Here is an 18,407-nt window from a genome sequence, read left to right on the forward strand (position 1 = left end):
ATTGCTAAGGGGTCGTTCGATTTCATATCCCGACAATCCGCCCCGATAGCTGAGTGGCCGCCGGCACGGTAACTCAGCGTGTTCGGTCAGAGGGTTAGCTGCCCTCTGTAATAAACAAACTGAGTTACTGGATAAACAACGAACTAAAACGGGTGTCTTGCGACGTCCGCACCGAGCAGATGAAACGAACGAAAACGAACAAAATGAGATTACAAAAAAAAAAAGTGGTCAGCGTGACGGATTGCCGTCTTACGGGCCCGGGTTCGATTCCCGGCTGCGTCGGAAATTTTCTCCGCTTAGGCAGTGCGTGTTGTATTGTCTTCATTATCATTTCATCTTCATCCGGCGCGCAGATCGGCCAATGTGACGTTCAATGTAATAAGACCTATACCAAGGCGGCCGGACCTTCCACGCAAGGGACCTCCCGGCCAATGACGCCAAACGCTCATTTCCTTATCCATATCCCGACAAATTGTTACAACAAGGTATTTGCATGAGTTGACCGATTACTCATTGATACTGCAGTCATAGAATACAAAGTTTTTCGTTTTGTGATGTGCATAATTTTACATTTCTGAAGCTTTAAAGCAAGCTTTTCAAGAATTTTCTTCCCCGTTAGCGGCTCTAGCATTTTTCACTGAGGCCCGTAGAATGCCAGTTTTGCTTTTGTTAACGATGATGCACTGCTGAGTAGTCCAGACATGGAGATCTGAATAGCACGACACAAGAGTACATGTGTTTGGCAGTGTCGTGATATCAGTGGTAGCCTGGCCCGGGGTCATCTGACATTAGCACAGCTGCAAGCAGACGGTCCCCGTTTGTCTGTGCTGACACGTTAGGTGCTCTCATAACCCATCTACCTTGATGTGCATTTGTACGCGGACGTCCAGAACCAGGTCTAAGGGTGAGGAAATGTTCCACAGACACTACTCACACCAGCGACATACACAGGTACATGCCTCAACATGAGCAGCAACCCATCGACACGCCCATCCAGCTTTTCGTAGCCGGCCGAAGTGGCCGTGCGGTTAAAGGCGCTGCAGTCTGGAATCGCAAGACCGCTACGGTCGCAGGTTCGAATCCTGCCTCGGGCATGGATGTTTGTGATGTCCGTAGGTTAGTTAGGTTTAACTAGTTCTAAGTTCTAGGGGACTAATGACCTCAGCAGTTGAGTCCCATAGTGCTCAGAGCCATTTGAACCAGCTTTTCGTGGCCCATAATGCAACCCTGTACAAATGCTTCAAGTTCTCCAACAGTAGTACGTACTCTTTGGTGGATAATGATTTTATCCTAGAATGGATGTTGCACAAACTGTTCACCTCTAAACACAACACAGTTGTTACTTGCAGAGCCAAAACAAGAGGACGCACAGACAGGTCTCTCGACCACAACGGCCAGCCGTGTCACTCAACACAGTCCTTGGTGGTGGTGGTAAATTCCTATGGGTCAAACTGCTGAGGTCATCGGTTCCCAGCCTTACAAACTACTTAATCTAACTTGAACTAACTTACGCCAAGGACAACACACACACCCACGCCGAGGGAGGACTCGAACCGCCGACGGGGAAGGCCACTCGAACCGTGGCAAGGCGCCTAAGACCGCGCGGCTACCCCGTGCGGCTCCTTGACGGTGTTGTAATTTTTTTACGGCAGTGCATTTTTGTTGTAACTCAATGATGGAAAAATTTAATCATTTTTATCTAATCTATTTAGAATATCTTATTAACTGTGATAGGTTAAGGGTAATAAATGTAGCCATAGTGCTAAGTGGATTAGCGAAGAGGAAATAAAAGTGGTTGCGACATTCTGTCAGACTTACACGCCGCCGCCCTTGTCGCAGTACTTTCGGGCCCCGCGTCCCTCCTCCAGTTCCAGAGGTCCTTCCTCCGGCGGCTTGAGTTCATTGTCCTTCGCCTTCTTCTCCTCCTCCTCCACGCTCGCCGGGTCCTTGGCGGCGGCCTCGCCGTGCTCGTCCAAGGTCGCACTGCGTCTACTTCGGCTCAGTCTGTAAACAAGCGGAACCTTCACTTGGCGTGGCGAGCTAAAGTGCAGGGTAAGCACTGTAACGTGTCACATACAGACCCAATAGAATAGGCGAACGAACGGGTCTACGGTAAATCGTCACAAAAAAAGGTGGAACAAATTAGTAGAGCATCTGGTAACGAATCCAAAGTTAGCATTGGAAGAAACATTATAGGACAAATCTATGAACAGGCAGACATTAGAACTACGTAAATTGAAGGTGGACGGGGATGAAAGAAAAGGAAAGGAAAGGAACTAACGATATCAGCTGCAACGACGAGTGAAAATGTGTGCTGGACCGGTACTTGAACTCGGGATCTCCTGGTTAATAGGCAGGTGCGTTAACCACTGCGCCGTCCGGACATAGGGTTTATCGCAAGTGCGTGGATTATATCGGCACGCTCCCCGGCTGACCCACAATCCCACCTATCTATAGTCGCCGTCCATGACTTTCATTGTCGCCAATGTTAGATTGCCTCTGGAGGTCGGATGTAAATGTGCATCCGCGATGAAGTTTGTGGACTCATTGCCCATCGAGGACAATCAGTTGCATGAATGTGTGGTGTCTGTTTTTTCGGACATGTCCACAACCTTCGGTGCAGATACACATTTACTTTCGACCTCCAGCGGAATCTAAAATTAGCGAGCCTGGAGGACATGGACGGGGACCGTGGACAGGTGGTGCCAGGTGGGAGAGTGGGTCAGCTGCGGAGTCTGTCGAGACACGCCGCGCATTTGCTGTAAACACTGTGTCCGGGTGGCGCAGCGCTTAACACCACTGCCTACTAAGCAGGCGATCCCGGGTTCGAGTGCCAGTCTGGCATACATATTTACTCGTCGCCGCTGACTCCGCATTAAGTCCCGATGCAGCTGCTATCATTAGTTCCTTTCCTTTCTCCCCTCTCCACCTTCAGTTTACATCATGTGTATCACAGCTGCGGATTCCTAGTGGTGTCTTTCTGGCATGTTCGAAAGAATAGACACCACGCATTCATATAAACATTACAATATTAAAAACAAGTTATCGAGGGCGTCCACTGCAGCAGACATGCGGATATTAAGATATTAAAACAATACTCATAACTTGTACACATGGCGACTGAGTCAAAATGTTTCTAAAACCGAGGTAAGCCCGTTCCACCTCTCTAATCGCCTTTCGTCAGCAAACATCAGCCGAAAGTTAGGCCCTCTTGGCACAGTCACCCCAAAATACCTGGGAGTCACTCTGGACAGAACTTTAACATACAAAAAACACCTTTCCAACGTGGCCAAGAAGATACAAACACGAGTGAACCTCGTGAGAAAGCTGGCAGGCAGTGCATGGGGAGCAACCACATCAGTCCTCCGAGGAGCATCCCTTGCACTGGTATACTCTGCAGCAGAATACTTTGCACCAGTTTGGCTCCGAAGCGCCCACGTAGTGAAAGTAGGCGTCCAACTGAACTCAGTTATGAGAGTAATTAGTGGTACAGTCTGGTCTACACCTACTTGCTGGCTACCAGTGCTTCCAAACATCTGTCCACCAGACCTCTGTCTGAAGGCTGCTCTTTACAACCTCTGTCAACAAGTTTCTGAAAACAACTCGAACCCTCTCCATGACGATTTGCTATCACTGCCCAGGAAACGCCTCAAATCTAGAGGACCAGCATATGAAATGGGAGTCCAAATGCTATCCACAAGATTCGACCAGGACGCAGAGTGGAAACGTGAGTGGCAAGCTACAAGAACCCGAAACCACGAACTTTTAGACAATCCAATAGTTCCAGTTCCAGGCTTCCACCAACCAAGGGAGGTGTGGGTGCCGTTAAACAGATATCGGACGGAAGAGGGTAGGTGCAAATACAACATGCACAAGTGGGGCTTTTCAAGTGACAGTGTGTGTGACTGTGGTGACACCCAAACAATGAGCCACATTGAGAATGAATGTCCAGTCAGACGCTTCCCTGGTGGCATTGAGCAGCTCCATCAAGCATCCCACGAGGCACTCCACTGGATCGAGTCCGTCAACATCCGAGTATAGTCTGAGCCGTTGTAAAACTTGTGTACTGTATATAATTTCACATGTCCATATATATATATATATATATATATATATATGTGTGTGTGTGTGTGTGTGTATACACACATATGTGTGTGTGTGTATATACACACACACACACACACACATATATATATATATATATATATATATATATATATATATTTGATTTGCTAAATGTGTATTACTGTAATTGATACATACGATAATAATAATAATAACTTATACACGAAGATATTTATATAACCATGTATATTTAATGGTGACAAGTACTTTTTTACACGTGTTCAAGGTGGTAAAAGACATAATGGTCGTTCATCTAGACTGATGTTTTCCATCATCTCGCTCGACCAATACTTGAATATTACTCGTCAGTCTGGACCCCGTACCGGACATGATTGATAGAGGAAATAAATAATATCCAAAGACGAACAGTGCGTTACGTTACAGCTTTATTTAATAAGCGCGAAACCGCCATGGAGATGCTCCACCAGCTCCAGTGGCATACGCTGCAAGAGAGGCGTTCTGAATCACAGGGTTGAGCTTTACTGTTGAAGTTCCGAAGGCGTATGTTTCTAGAAGAGTCCACCAATACATTACTCCCTGCTATATATAAAAGGATCATGAATGATCATGAAGCACAGAAGGAGGCTTACTAGCAATTCTTCCCGGGAACCATTCGCAACTGGGACAGGAAAAGTGGAAAGTTGCGGCGCTACTCAAAATACCCTCCGCCACACATAGTAAGATGATTTGCGAAAATGGGTGAAGAGGCAGTAGATGAACAGAATGTGCGCTGTTGTGAAACTTCCTGGGATGTGAACACAGACTGAAGGGTTTTTGCGAGCATTGACTATATCGACTGAGATATCCGAACTCACAGTTGGCAACTAGCCTTCATGGTAAGGGGCTGGTTTCGAATACCCATCTCGCAGTCAGTTTCAGTCTGTCAAGAAGATTCACAGTATGAGATTTTCATTCTGCAGCGGAGTGTGCGCTGATATGAAACTTCCTGGCAGATTAGAACTGTGTGCCGCACCGAGACTCGAACTCAGGACCTTTGCCTTTCTCAGGCAAGTGCTCTACCAACTGAGCTACCCAAGCACGACTCACGCTCCGTCCTCACAGCTTTACTTCCGCCAGTACCTCGTCTCCTACTTTCCAGACTTCACAGAAGCTCTCCTGCGAACCTTGCAGAACTAGCACTTCTGGAAGAAAGGATATTGCCTAGACAAGGCTTAGCCACAGCCTGGGGGACGTTTCCAGAATCCTTTCTTCCGGGAGTGCTAGTCCTGGTAGGTTCGCAGGAGAGCTTATGTGAAGTTTGGAAAGTAGGAGACGAGGTACTGGCGGAAGTAAACGTGTGAGGACAGGGCGTGCGTCATGCTTGGGTAGCTCAGTTGGTAGAGCACTTGCCCGCGAAAGGCAAAGGTCCCGAGTTCGAGTCTCGGTCCGGCACACAGTTTTAATCTGCCACGAAGTTTCAAGATTCACAGTGCTTGCTAATGTACGAGTATTTAGCTTCAGCCATCTCTCTTCATGAACTCATGGCAAGGCCAAAACTCAATCTCATGAAATGAAAAAAAAGGAAAGAAAAAAGAAACTGATTTAGTTTCGCTTTGCTTGTTGAATTTAAAGAAAGTTATATATCGTTTATTTTTCAGCACCACTGCCATTTTTTCGGCATGACAAATCAGACACATCGGATGTGTAGTTCCGATACAGAAACGACGAACTGCTGACGTTACTACGTAGATCTGAAAATCATCCCCGAAGTTCGAAACTAGTCATACTCTACAAAAATGTGCAACTGGAACTGGAAAATAAATGATATATATATTTTTGAAATGTCAATACAGTTGCTGAATTTTCTCTCGGCGAATATGTAGGCTGTAGAGGGTTTATGTTGTCTGGAACTGAATATCTCTGGTTGTCCGCTTCATCGTAGTGAAAGAATGATGCTTTGTGTGATCTGCCCTGTCGAAATCCCTCTCGAAGAAACTGATGCCGAATCGAAGACGACAAGGACCACATGAAATATACGGATGGCATACAAGACAGGAAAAAGAGTAACAAATTTCAGTGGTCCGTTCGCTGCAACTTCCACTAACCCCGTACAACTAGGTGTTGTGTGCCACTGTTATAAGCGGTGTGGGGGATTGCTAAACAGTCGTTGGTCAACTCACTATGCATTCACAATCATGTGGAACTTGCAGAATACATATATGAAGAGGAGGAAATACAAAGAGACTGTTGTAAATATGAGGAATAGGCAGTTCTGTATCTCGACCATGTGATGAACTGGGTGTACGACAGCTGTCAATAAATAAGCTGTTGTAAACTGCCTTGTTCGGAGGTTGCATTTTGGTAGTCCGAACGAGTCACATGGCCGACAGAAGCAGCAAGTGGGTTGTATCTGGGTGACGTCAGACTGTATTGCTCATTGCGGGGGTGCGTGCTATAAACATTCATCCCACGCTGTCTCTGTACTCTAGCGTTCTTCGCACATTCACTGAAATCTGAATCCCAGACTATGTCCTCAAGAGAGGCGACAAAATTCCTGCTTTGTTTTTTGGGCACGTTCAAGCTATCTACAAGGGATTACTTACGAGTAAGACATCAAAAGGATCCCCATCTAAAATGGAAAATTACTTTGCTGTCTTGCCGAGTGATCGCAAATATTACTTCTGTCTGTGGTGCCAGACAGAATGAGCATTGTACGCTTCTTTCCTATTCCCGTCATTGTCGTTTGAAGAAGGGATAGCGTCAAATTGGATTCGTTCTTGCGATTACATCCTCTGATCATCAAGCAACCTAGCGCTGCTCATTGCGTGTCTTCTATGACGATCGCCACAAGTAAAGAGTGACGTCACGGACTGTAAAACAATGAGAAACATTTTTATATGTTGTAATGAATTACAGCGTGCCTCGCGGTCACAAGTGACAAACTTAGCTGGAGCTGAATAATAATCGCGATGTCTTCGAAGAAAGCGTCCCTGCACTGACGTCAAATGACAGTGACACATGGCAGAAAATAAGCACACAAGACAAGGCATTAGTCACTCCCGCCGCCTCTAGCCTTGACTTTTTTTTAGCCATCAGTCCTCTGACATTAGATGCAGCCCGCCACCAACTCATCTCCTGTGCCAGCCTTTTCATCCCAGAGTAGCACTTGCAACCTATATCCTCAATTATTTGCTGGATATATTCCAGTCTCTGTCTTCCTCTACAGCTTCCTGTAGTGCCATGGAGGTTATTTCCTGATGTCTTAACAGTTGTCCTATCATCCTGTCCCTTCTATTTGTCTGTGTTCCTTATATTCCTTTCCTCGCCAATCCTGTGGAGAACCTCCTCATTCTTTACCTTATTAGTCCACGTAATCTTCAACATTATTCTGCAGCACCACATCTCAAATGCCTCTATTCTCTTTTGCTCAGGTCTTCCCATAGTCCATGTTTCACTTGCCATACAAGGCTGTTTTTTTTTTTTTTTTTTTTTTTTTTTTGCCCCAAATGTACATTCTCAGAAGTTTCTTCCTCAAATTAAGGTCTATATTTGATACTAGTAGGCTTCTCTTGCCCAGGAATGCCCTTTTTGTCAGTACTAGTCTTGCTTTTATGTTGTCCTTACTTAGTCCATTGTGGTTAACTCTGCTTCCTAACTTAACTTCATCTACTTCGTGATCATCAGTTCTGATGTTAAGTCTCTCGCTGTTTTCATTTCTTCTACTACTCATTACTTTCGTTTTTCTTCGATTTACTTTCAATCCATATTCTGTACTCGTTAGACGGTTCCTTCCATTCAACAGATCCTGTAATTCTTCCTCACTTTCACTGAAGATAGCAATGACATCTGCGAATTTTATCATTGATAACCTGTCACCCTGAATTTTAAGCCCATTCTTCAATCTTTCTTTTATTTTCGTCATTGCTTCTTGGATGTGTAGATTGAACAGTAGGGGCGGAAGAGTACATCCTTCTCTTACACCATTTTAATCCGAGCATTTTGTTCTTTTTCTTCTACTCTTATTGTTCCCTCTTGGTTCCTGTGCATATTATATAATACCCGTCTTTCCCTATGGCTTACCCATATTTTTCCCAGAATTTCGAATGTCTTGCACTACTTAACATTGCAGAACGCTTTTTACAGGTTGACAAACCCTATGAAGAGGTTTTGATTATTCTTCAGTCTTGCTTCCATTATCAAGTGCAACGCCAGAATGGCCTCTTTGCTGCCTTTAAATTTTATAGAACCAAACCGATCGTCATCCAACGATCTTTCATTTTTCTTTCGATTCTTCCGTAAATTATTCTTGTGAGCAACCTGGATGCATGAGCCGCTAAGCTGATTGTGTGATAATTCTCGTCATTGCCGGCTGTTTCTCTCTTCAGAACTGTGTTGATGATGTTCAAATGTGTGTGAAATCTTATGGGGCTTAACTGCTAAGGTCATCAGTCCCTAAGCTTTCACACTACTTAACCTAAATTATCCTTAAGGAAAAACACACACAATCATGCCCGAGGGAGAACTCGAACCTCCGCCGGGACCAGCCGCACAGTCCATGACTATAGCGCCTTAGTGTTGATGATGTCTTTCCGAAACCCTGATGATATGTCGCCTGTCTCATACATTCTACACTCCAACGTGGATTGTCTTGATAAAGGCTTCAGTTCGCTGAGGAGGAGAGTTCACAGGTTAATTCATGTATGCGTTATCCAATTGAAGCCAAGTATTGATCGTTAGATCCTGCAGAGTTACCAAACTGCGGAAATATTCCTACGTTCCACACACTATTCCAAATTGTTACACTCGTTTTCTGTGGGACTGAGATGTCTGAATTAATGAACCGGTCGATCAGATATAGAGAGCATTAGTATTTCTCAAACTAGGAACGTATGCGTGCAGCCAGGTGAACGCGCCTGTCGTCATCTTTCAAGATGGAAGTAACCGCAGCAAACTCGCCATGAAGCTGAAGAAGAGGGATCAACACTTTGTTACCGAAAATGTTGAAATAAACATTCTGCTTCATGTTCACGATAACAAAGAACATCGGTGAAAAGTCATATAAGAACCTCCGACAGATCTACAATCCCCCCCCCACACAGCGCATCTGACGCCTCCATTCAGGTACTGTGCGGCTACTGTGCAGTTTGGCCAATACAAGACGTGCAGCTTTATGTGTCGCTGTGAGCTTTGGCCATTTGCAAGATATCTAACTTGTCCTCCTCTTTTCGACAGCATCTAATTTCCTGAATTTTACAATTCGCTGCCTCAAGCAGTGCTGCAGAATTCAACAGTAAAGAGTTGGACCCTGTTTCCGACGCAGGCATCAGTAACGAACGGATGGACCACTTGGCGCAGTAGTGAATCACTGGAGCGGGAAGAAGTACGCGACTTTTGGATAACGAGTCTTTCTTGGCTATAAATACATAGGGGAACCGTAAGTCTTCTGGCGCTCAAGAACTGAGAGCCTCACAGAAAACGGGTAGGAGGAAGCTCTACGCGCCGTTTCGTTAATACAGGAAATCGGTAACTAGTGCAGTCTCGGATGGGAAGGCATGATCAGTTATAATGTTAGCCACCTACATAAATTTTTACGAACTCATGGCTAAACTGGGAAATTCTATGGGCGTTTGATACCGCAAGGGGACCTTGTAGACTCCTAATGTACATTATATGTACTTCCTTTGACAATGTCCGCTCGGAAACTGGTTGAGTTGGAGCAACAGTTGCTGACATCATCAGTTACCGTCGGGTTTGATAACTGTTATCACTGACAAGTCGTGACACACGTCTTCGACCTGTCCCTTAGGCTCATTTTAATACGACTATTCTCACACGGTGTTACATGGCTCCGAGTATTACACCATTGGTTGTAGACACGTTGGACAGTCCACTTTGATACACCAATCAATTGCGTAACTTCATTCACAGTGTTGTCATGGTCACGTCCAAACAAGACTGCTCATTTCTGCCATTCTGTCACTTCTGCGTGTCTACGCGTTTTAATGGGCTGATTTCATACAACTGACTGGAATATACACGCTGCTTGACTAATATGACGACAGCAATGGCGACTCCTAAGACTGCTTGCTAGTTCTACTTAATCTGCAGTGTTCCACTGCCATTAAAGCGCTCCTTTAAGTGCGTGACTAATCTGTCCTCTGAGTTTTCGGTATTCCGAAAACGAGTCGAGTGTCTTTATCTGTTTCACTAAGCCGCAAGCTGATTTATTTAGAATTGAGTGTGAAGATTTGAAAGATTTACAGGCAAGACAAAGCACAAATAAAAAGGGTACATGGGCAGAAGATAGAGAAGAATAAGAATTACAACTGCAGTGAAATAAACAAGAAATTTTGGGAAATAATAACTGTGATTAAAATACTATAAGACTGTTGTTGCAAAAGTCCCTGAAGACAGTCTTAACGGAGAAGTAACTAGTTTCCTAAGTTTCCCGAGACTCTGATATGCCAGCGATAGAGCTAATAGCTCGACTCTTGGAAAGAGCCCCTGCAGAATGGCTGGTTGGAGTGCGAGCTCACGTATTGGTCTGGATGTCCTCCTCTTCGAAGCGCGCGACCTTGGGCAGCGTCTCGTCCTCTCTCAGGATGGGCAGCGTCCGGCTCAGGAACTGCAGCGTCTTGTTGCGTAGCAGTTCACTGGAAAAAAAAAAAAGGTGGTGCGGTTAGAACTTAGAAGGAATTCTGCGACATGTATGGTGAGCACCATTCACGTACAGTGTAAAGCGGCACCGTCTGGGTCTCTTTGAATTACCGCCTGGTGGCAAACTACACTTCGGAGTAATGTTTATGTGAACCTGGAGATGATCAGTATTACGGGCCGAAACCGGTAACCCAAATAAAGCATGGCAAGTCAACCAGACGGTGCATCTTATTTCACTATAGTTGCAATGGTCACGGTTCCCCGAGATGTCATATCTCCAATTATTACTCATAAAGTTGTTAACAATCATTTTACCATTCCTACTATTCCTTCTTCGTCTTTGTAATTTTACCGTGGTCTACAAAAATGTATCACAAAACTTAGTTCATGTACGTCTGTGAAAGGGCGTATGAAAGTAACGGAGTCTCGCTTCCCGCGCCCGGGTTCCCGGGTTCGATTCTCGGCGGGGTCAGGGATTTTCTCTGCCTCGTGATGACTAGGTGTTGTGTGATGTCCTTAGTTAGGTTTAAGTAGTTATAAGTTATAGGGGACTGATGACCATAGATGTTAAGTCCCATAGTGCTCAGACCCATTTGACTTTTCAAAGTAACGGAGAAGCGTCGTTCACGTTTATGAGTCAAAACATTATGACCACGTGATTGATGTTTTTCTCGGCATATTCCAATGACGAATTCTTCTCAGGTTATCATTATGACCACGTGTCTAATAGCATGCTAGTCCATCTTTGGGACACAATATAGCAGTGATTCTGCGTGACATGGATTCCTTGCTAGGTTTCCGAAGGTTTCTTGCACCAGATTTTACGCGCAGGTGAATTTAGATGAAATTTGACGTTTTCTGTTTTCCATTCCATGATGTACTTTAGACACTGCTGAACATTTTGGTGCATAATAACTTAAAAACAGACACTTTTAAGACATCCAAAAAATATTTTTAAATTTGACATGCGACAATTTTCGGCACCTCGTATACGCTATCAGAGTTCAGGATTCATATCTTTGGACTATACAGTCTATTAGGATGTGAATGCCTTGTTTTGATGCTACTGGTACGTCTCGGAAGTTGGCATTACAAAAAACCAGTCCATTGTCTGACACTAGTTTGCATGAAAATAAGGTGTTAGTCAGCGCTTTCTGTGGTGTACTTGCATGTATTGGTCTTTTGTACTATATAAAATTACTAAGCGTAAAATACAGTACGTTTAAGAAACGCAGTTTGGGGGTATCACAAACGCCAGGTGCTAATTTGCGTATAAATTTGTAGAAAACTTATCCGATCAATGAAGGAAGTGTGTGTTGTTGTGGTCTTCAGTCCTGAGACTGGTTTGATGCAGCTCTCCATGCTACTCTATCATGTGCAAGCTTCTTCATCTCCCAGTACCTACTGCAACCTACATCCTTCTGAATCTGTTTAGTGTATTCATCTCTTGGTCTCCCTCTACGATTTTTACCCTCCACGCTGCCCTCCAATACTAAATTGGTGATCCCTTGATGCCTCAGAATATGTCCTACCAAACGATCCCTTCTTCTAGTCAAGTTGTGCCACAAACTTCTCTTCTCCCTAATCCTATTCAATACCTCCTCATTAGTTATGTGATCTACCCATCTAATATTCAGCATTCTTCTGTAGCACCACATTTCGAAAGCTTCTATTCTCTTCTTGTCCAAACTAGTTATCGTCCATGTTTCACTTCCATACATGGCTACGCTCCATACAAATACTTTCAGAAACGACTTCCTGACACTTGAATCTATACTCGATGTTAACAAATTTCTCTTCTTCAGAAACGCTTTCCTTGCCATTGCCAGTCTACATTTTATATCCTCTCTACTTCGACAATCATCAGTTATTTTGCTCCCCAAACAACAAAACTCATCTACTACTTTAAGTGTCTCATTTCCTAATCTAATTCCCTCAGCATCACCCGACTTAATTCAACTACATTCCATTATCCGCTCCCTGTGTTTTCCCCCTGCCGCCTTCAGAATTTGAAAGAGAGTATTCCAGTCAACATTATCAAAAGCTTTCTCTAAATCTACAAATGCTAGAAACGTAGGTTTGCCTTTCCTTAATCTAGCTTCTAAGATAAGTCGTAGGGTCAGTATTGCCTCACGTGTTCCAATATTTCTACAGAATCCAAACTGATCTTCCTCGAGGTCGGCTTATACCAGTTTTTCCATTCGTCTGTAAAGAAATCGTGTTAGTATTTTGCACCGTGACTTATTAGACTAATTGTTCCGTAATTTTCACATCTGTCAACACCTGCTTTCTTTGGGATTGGAATTCTTATATATTTCTTGAAGTCTGAGGGTATTTCGCCTGTCTCATACATCTTGCTCACCAGATAGCAGAGTTTTGTCATGACTGGCTCTCCCAAGGCCGTCAGTAGTTCTAATGGAATGTTGTCTAACCCCGGGGTCTTGTTTCTACTCAGGTCTTTCAGTGCTCTGTCAAACTCTTGACGCACTATCGTATCTCCCATTTCATCTTCATCTACATCCTCTGCCATTTCTATAATGTTGTCCTCAAGTACATCACCCTTGTATAGCCCCTCTATATACTCCTCCCACCTTTCTGCCTTTCCTTCTTTGCTTAGAACTGGGTTTCCTTCTGAGCTCTTGATATTCATACAAGTGGTTCTCTTTTCTCCAAAGGACTCTTTAATTTTCCTGTAGGCAGTATCTATCTTACCCCTAGTGAGATAAGCCTCTACATCCTTACATTTGTCCTCTAGCCATCCCTGCTTTGCCATTTTGCACTTCCTGTCGATCTCATTTTTGAGAAGTTTGTATTCCTTTTTACCTGCTTCATTTACTGCATTTTTATATTTTCTCCTTTCATCAATTAAATTCAATATTTCTTCTGTTACCCAAGGATTTCTACTAGCCCTAGTATTTTTACCTACTAGATCCTCTGCTGCCTTCACTACTTCATCTCTCAAAGCTACCCAGTCTTCTTCTACTGTATTTCTTTCCCCCATTCCTGTCAGTTGTTCCCTTATGCTCTCCTTCAAACTCTGTACAACCTCTGGTTTAGTCAGTTTATCCAGGTCCCATCTCCTTAAATTCCCACCTTTTTGCAGTTTCTTCAGTTTTAATCTACAGTTCATAACCAATAGATTGTGGTCAGATTCCACATCTGCACCTGGAAATGTCTTACAATTTAAAACCTGGTTCCTAAACCTCTGTCTTACTATTATATAATCTATCTGAAACCTGTCAGTATCTCCAGGCTTCTTCCATGTGCACAACCTTCTTTTACGAGTCTTGAACCAAGTGTTAGCTATGATTAAGTTGTGCTCTGTGCAAAATTCTATCAGGCGGCTTCCTCTTTCATTTCTTAGCCCCAATCCATATTCACCTACTACGTTTCCTTCTCTCCCTTTTCCTACTACCGAATTCCAGTCACCTATGACTATTAAATTTTCGTCTCCCTTCACTATCTGAATAATTTCTTTTATTTCATTATACATTTCTTCAATTTCTTCGTCATCTGCGGAGCTAGTTGGCATATAAACTTGTACTACTGTAGTAGGCGTGGGCTTCGTGTAGTCATGCTGTAAATGTAGGGAAACTGAATTTTCTGGTTACCTTTCACTTTTGGCAAGAATGGTGGCAATTAAACCTATATTCAACGATTTGGTAAAGAAATCTTTATATCGGAAGACCCAGAATGTGAAAGATTCATTCAGTAATGTTGTGTGGTACCGTATGCCTAAAAATGTTTTTGTTGGCCTCATGACTCTAAAGTTAGCTGTGTCTCATGCTGTAATAACTTTTGATGATGGAATCTATAAAAGACTGAAGGTTGTGAAGAAGGTAACGGCGAGATTAGGGCAGAACACAGCTATAGGTCTGCGAGAACTGGATGTGCTTCATGTAGGCCAGAGTTTTCTGCTCAGTAAATGGGAAAAGAAACAAAAAAGAAAAGAAGGAATCAAGAGATGGCGATTGTGACACTGAAGAGGACGCAGATAATGGGTCAGGACAATTGTAGTCCATCAAAGAGTCAGAACTGGAAATCTGTATAAAAGTTTGTATCTAAAAATTTTTTGAATCTCAGTATATCGCAACTACGCTTTTTCTGTACATGACCCATTATCTCAAAAAATATTGAAGGTAGAATGCAGGTGGTTCACAGCTGTCATAGCATCTTCTATTACTGTCACAAGTCTCACGGAACTCCAGGTAAATCTTCCTCGTGGCATAGTGCTGCCCCCATTGGCCTGCATTCGTGACATGCTACGTGTTTCGAACAGTCGTTCGCCTGGATGGTGGCGTATGTGGACACGATATTTTACCTGATATAACAAGAAATGTGATTCCTCCGACCGCGCGACATGTTTACTATGTTCCACGGTCCTATCTCAACGATCCCCTACTCACTGCAGTCGTAATTGACGGTGTCGCTGGTCAACACGGTACAACGCAGAGGTTGTCAGTTGCGGAGACCCATGTTCTACAACGTGCGCTGGACACTGTACTCCCAGACAATTGTAACTTCACCAGCGATGTACTCTGTCGTGAGATCTGCCACACAGATCGACGCCTGTCCTTCATTACTGAGTGAGGAAGCCTCGTGTGTTCACGTTCTGTGATGGGGTATGGACATCCGACACCTTGTTGCCCACTCGTGGTTTCACCGTGTTTCAACTACTTCCCATTGATGCTCACGATAGTAACACGCGAAGACCCAACCAGATTCACTATTTCCGAAATGCTACTCCCAATGTACCAGGCTGTCAGTCTGCCCTTTGTCAAAGTCGCTTATGCTAGCGGGTTCCCGCATTTGCGATCCTGATCATCGCTAGTATGATTCTCCATTCGTCTCTATCGGCCTGTACAGGGTATTAAAAAAGTATTTCATATTTTGAGAGGTGGTGGTACAGACCAAATCAATACATAACTATCAGATAAACCGGGGATCTAAAACGCATATCTCCAGAGCTACGAGCACTGGTTCATCTTCATTACTGCAAGCTCTTTGCTAAGACGACCGACCTACAGAATGTACTAGTAAATAAATAGGGACACATTCCTTTGTTATTTCCCATGGCTACAACACACGGTAAGCATCTGTTAGTACGGTTTGTGTAACACGTTTTCACAGTACAGGGTAAGGGCAGCGCGTACATTAGTCCCAATGGAACCAGTTAGTGTTCCGGCAAACTCGTATGTTTCGTAGTAGCGACGACGACCAAGTACCTATATGCGTATAACGAATGCATTTTAGAGGCCACGTTTACGGGACTTTTTTCTTGTTTTGGTTCACAAAATACGGAATATTGTTCTTTAGCACACTATATACTTTCCTTACTACGTCATGTGCCCGCATCTCTACCAGGTGGCGTTCAATCTCGCAATCATCAGCGGCCATAATGCTTTAGCTCTCCAGTGTATTTGTAACACAATTAACGTATTACACTTATTGTATCCGCTTTCCATTTATTGGTGTTGTTGTAAGCACGAATTGATTTATTCTAACAAACGAGCCTTTGTTTCGAATTTTTCACCATAAACAACTGGCAGATGGAACAGAATGATAGAGACTTAAAGTGTTTTATAATAATTGTCGCTTATGTTTGTCAGTTTTAATACCTCCTCTGATTTGCGTTTTTGTAGTTTTATCTTTGAGCATGTTCACTATTACCTCCAATGTTATTGCACAATCATGCGCAGAGGCTAGCGAAATATTACGCACACATAACACTTCGAAAAAGTTAGTGATGGCATATTTATGTGGTTAATATTACTTTGTAGAATAAATGTGTTATGGATCATTGAGATTGGAAATAGACAACTTCGTGTCTGTTAACAGAACGATGGTATTCTGTAATGCCGTACTAGGGAAGAAAACTTTTTTTGGAGGCAAAGTGTGCCAAGCAAACAAAATCAGTTTCAGTCACGGAAAAAAAAATCACTAGAAATACGAGAGCAAAATTAGTCTTTAAACGGAGCCACTTAGATGATCCAATATGCAATACATCTTTCTGTTATAGAATTTAGTGTACTTACAAGGGATATGTGAAACCATAGACGCTCTGCCCCATTGGATTCTTGGGCAGCAGGCCCTTGTTGAGATCTCCACACAGATTCGCCAGCGAACGTTGTGGTACTGGATCCCTCAGACCTGCAAGATAGCATGCACTTAAGATAGCTTATAATGCGTTTTTAAAGCATTTTAGAAAACACGGGACTCTTCTTGAAAGTACCTTCCTCATACTATTTCTTGTTACTCGTATAATGCCAGCTAATTTATAAATCTTTAACCACGAATTGTCCGATACCAGATTAATTTTTTATTGCAATTTTTGAAGATAAGCCACGTTAACTTCATACATCAATTTTCTAACTGCTGGTGACTAAGTAGATTTTCTTTAACTTCGACCAATTTTTTTTAAAAAACTTATGAAACACCTGAACAATATTTACCAATACAACACAAACAAAATTTTGTCGCTGTTGCACCGTCTGCGAGTTAGGCCGAGAAATTTTCACCGTGACTGCGTAATATGGGCGTCACGCAACTGCAGTGAAGTTAAGACTATGTGATCAATGTCTGAACCTGTTTTGAACCGCTTGCTTTGATAATGACAGATGGAGTAACTGGATGTGTCGACAGAACTGTATGGAATACGAATCGCTGGAAGTAATTTTTCCCCCTTACAGTCGCGAAGAGGCAGTCAGTGATTGTTATCTGATCTCACCATTATAGACCTGTCAACCACTGCAGTGTACGAGACATTCACTAAAACAAAAATCGACCACATACGGAAAAACTTTTTGAATTTCTGTCAGGCAAAGGAACTGTTTGGTTTTTATTGTACAGTGGACTATCTGCAGGTCCTGAATGAAATTGGGGACCAGAGCCATAAATATGCACTACCACTATACCTTGTATTCCTACATTTTAAGAAAGCTTTCTGATTCAGTCTCAACAAAATATGTGCTAATAGCCTTTGAGAAACCAGAAATTTATTCTAATAATTTTAGTGTACTGAAGAATGTATGCATCAATTCTAGTACACTTCATTGGGATAATGGGAAATTCGGAATTGAAAGAGGTGTCAAGCAAAGAGATTCTGTATCAAGAAAAAGAGGGAGCTATATGTGTTCTCAAAACGTCTATGTACTATATTCGCTTTCCTTGTCAAAGTATACAGTGTGCTTCTGGTCCAAATAAACTTGAATAATGAGTGGAAATGATTACAGAAAAAGTTTGAAAGTACACCTTAAAATCAACAACACTAAAGTTAACATAATGTATTATCTGCCATTAATAAAGGAAATGGTACTAATTAACGACGAAGACTTTGAACAAGTAAAAGAGTTATTAGGTAAACTGAGGACGATGAGTGGAAGCACAGAAAGAGACATAAAATGAAGAAACTGTGGTATGATCTAAAGTCTGCACGGCCCCTTTTTTTAGCCGTATCACATGGATGCGAATGGTATACATTTCCTTGTAACGCACTGGACATTCCACGTTGATACACGAACAAATCTGGCAGATTCAGTCAAGGAAAGGACGCCATTTTGAACATTTTTACGTCATCCCCTTCTCATGCACACCCCCAGGCCTAACGGCATTGGGGATTCTTACTTCCGCAGTATTTTTATACAGATAAAGTAAAATACCTAGCAACTTTGGTCGAAATTGCTCCA

General features: G+C 43.1%; 1 protein-coding gene across 1 annotated transcript in view; it reads right to left on the bottom strand.

Annotated features, from left to right (window-relative positions):
* Positions 1-18,407, bottom strand: part of LOC124615945 — a 373,296-nt gene that overhangs the window by 73,196 nt on the left and 281,693 nt on the right. The window contains exons 3-5 of the mRNA XM_047144145.1: positions 16,758-16,872; positions 10,602-10,718; positions 1,819-2,004 (exon numbers count right to left, since the gene is read on the bottom strand). Coding sequence (XP_047000101.1) covers positions 1,819-2,004; positions 10,602-10,718; positions 16,758-16,872 — 418 coding nt within the window. The remainder of the gene's footprint in view (positions 1-1,818; positions 2,005-10,601; positions 10,719-16,757; positions 16,873-18,407) is intronic.

The sequence above is a fragment of the Schistocerca americana genome, chromosome 5, assembly GCF_021461395.2.
Source record: "Schistocerca americana isolate TAMUIC-IGC-003095 chromosome 5, iqSchAmer2.1, whole genome shotgun sequence".
In the NCBI taxonomy this organism is placed as follows: Eukaryota; Metazoa; Arthropoda; class Insecta; order Orthoptera; family Acrididae; genus Schistocerca; species Schistocerca americana.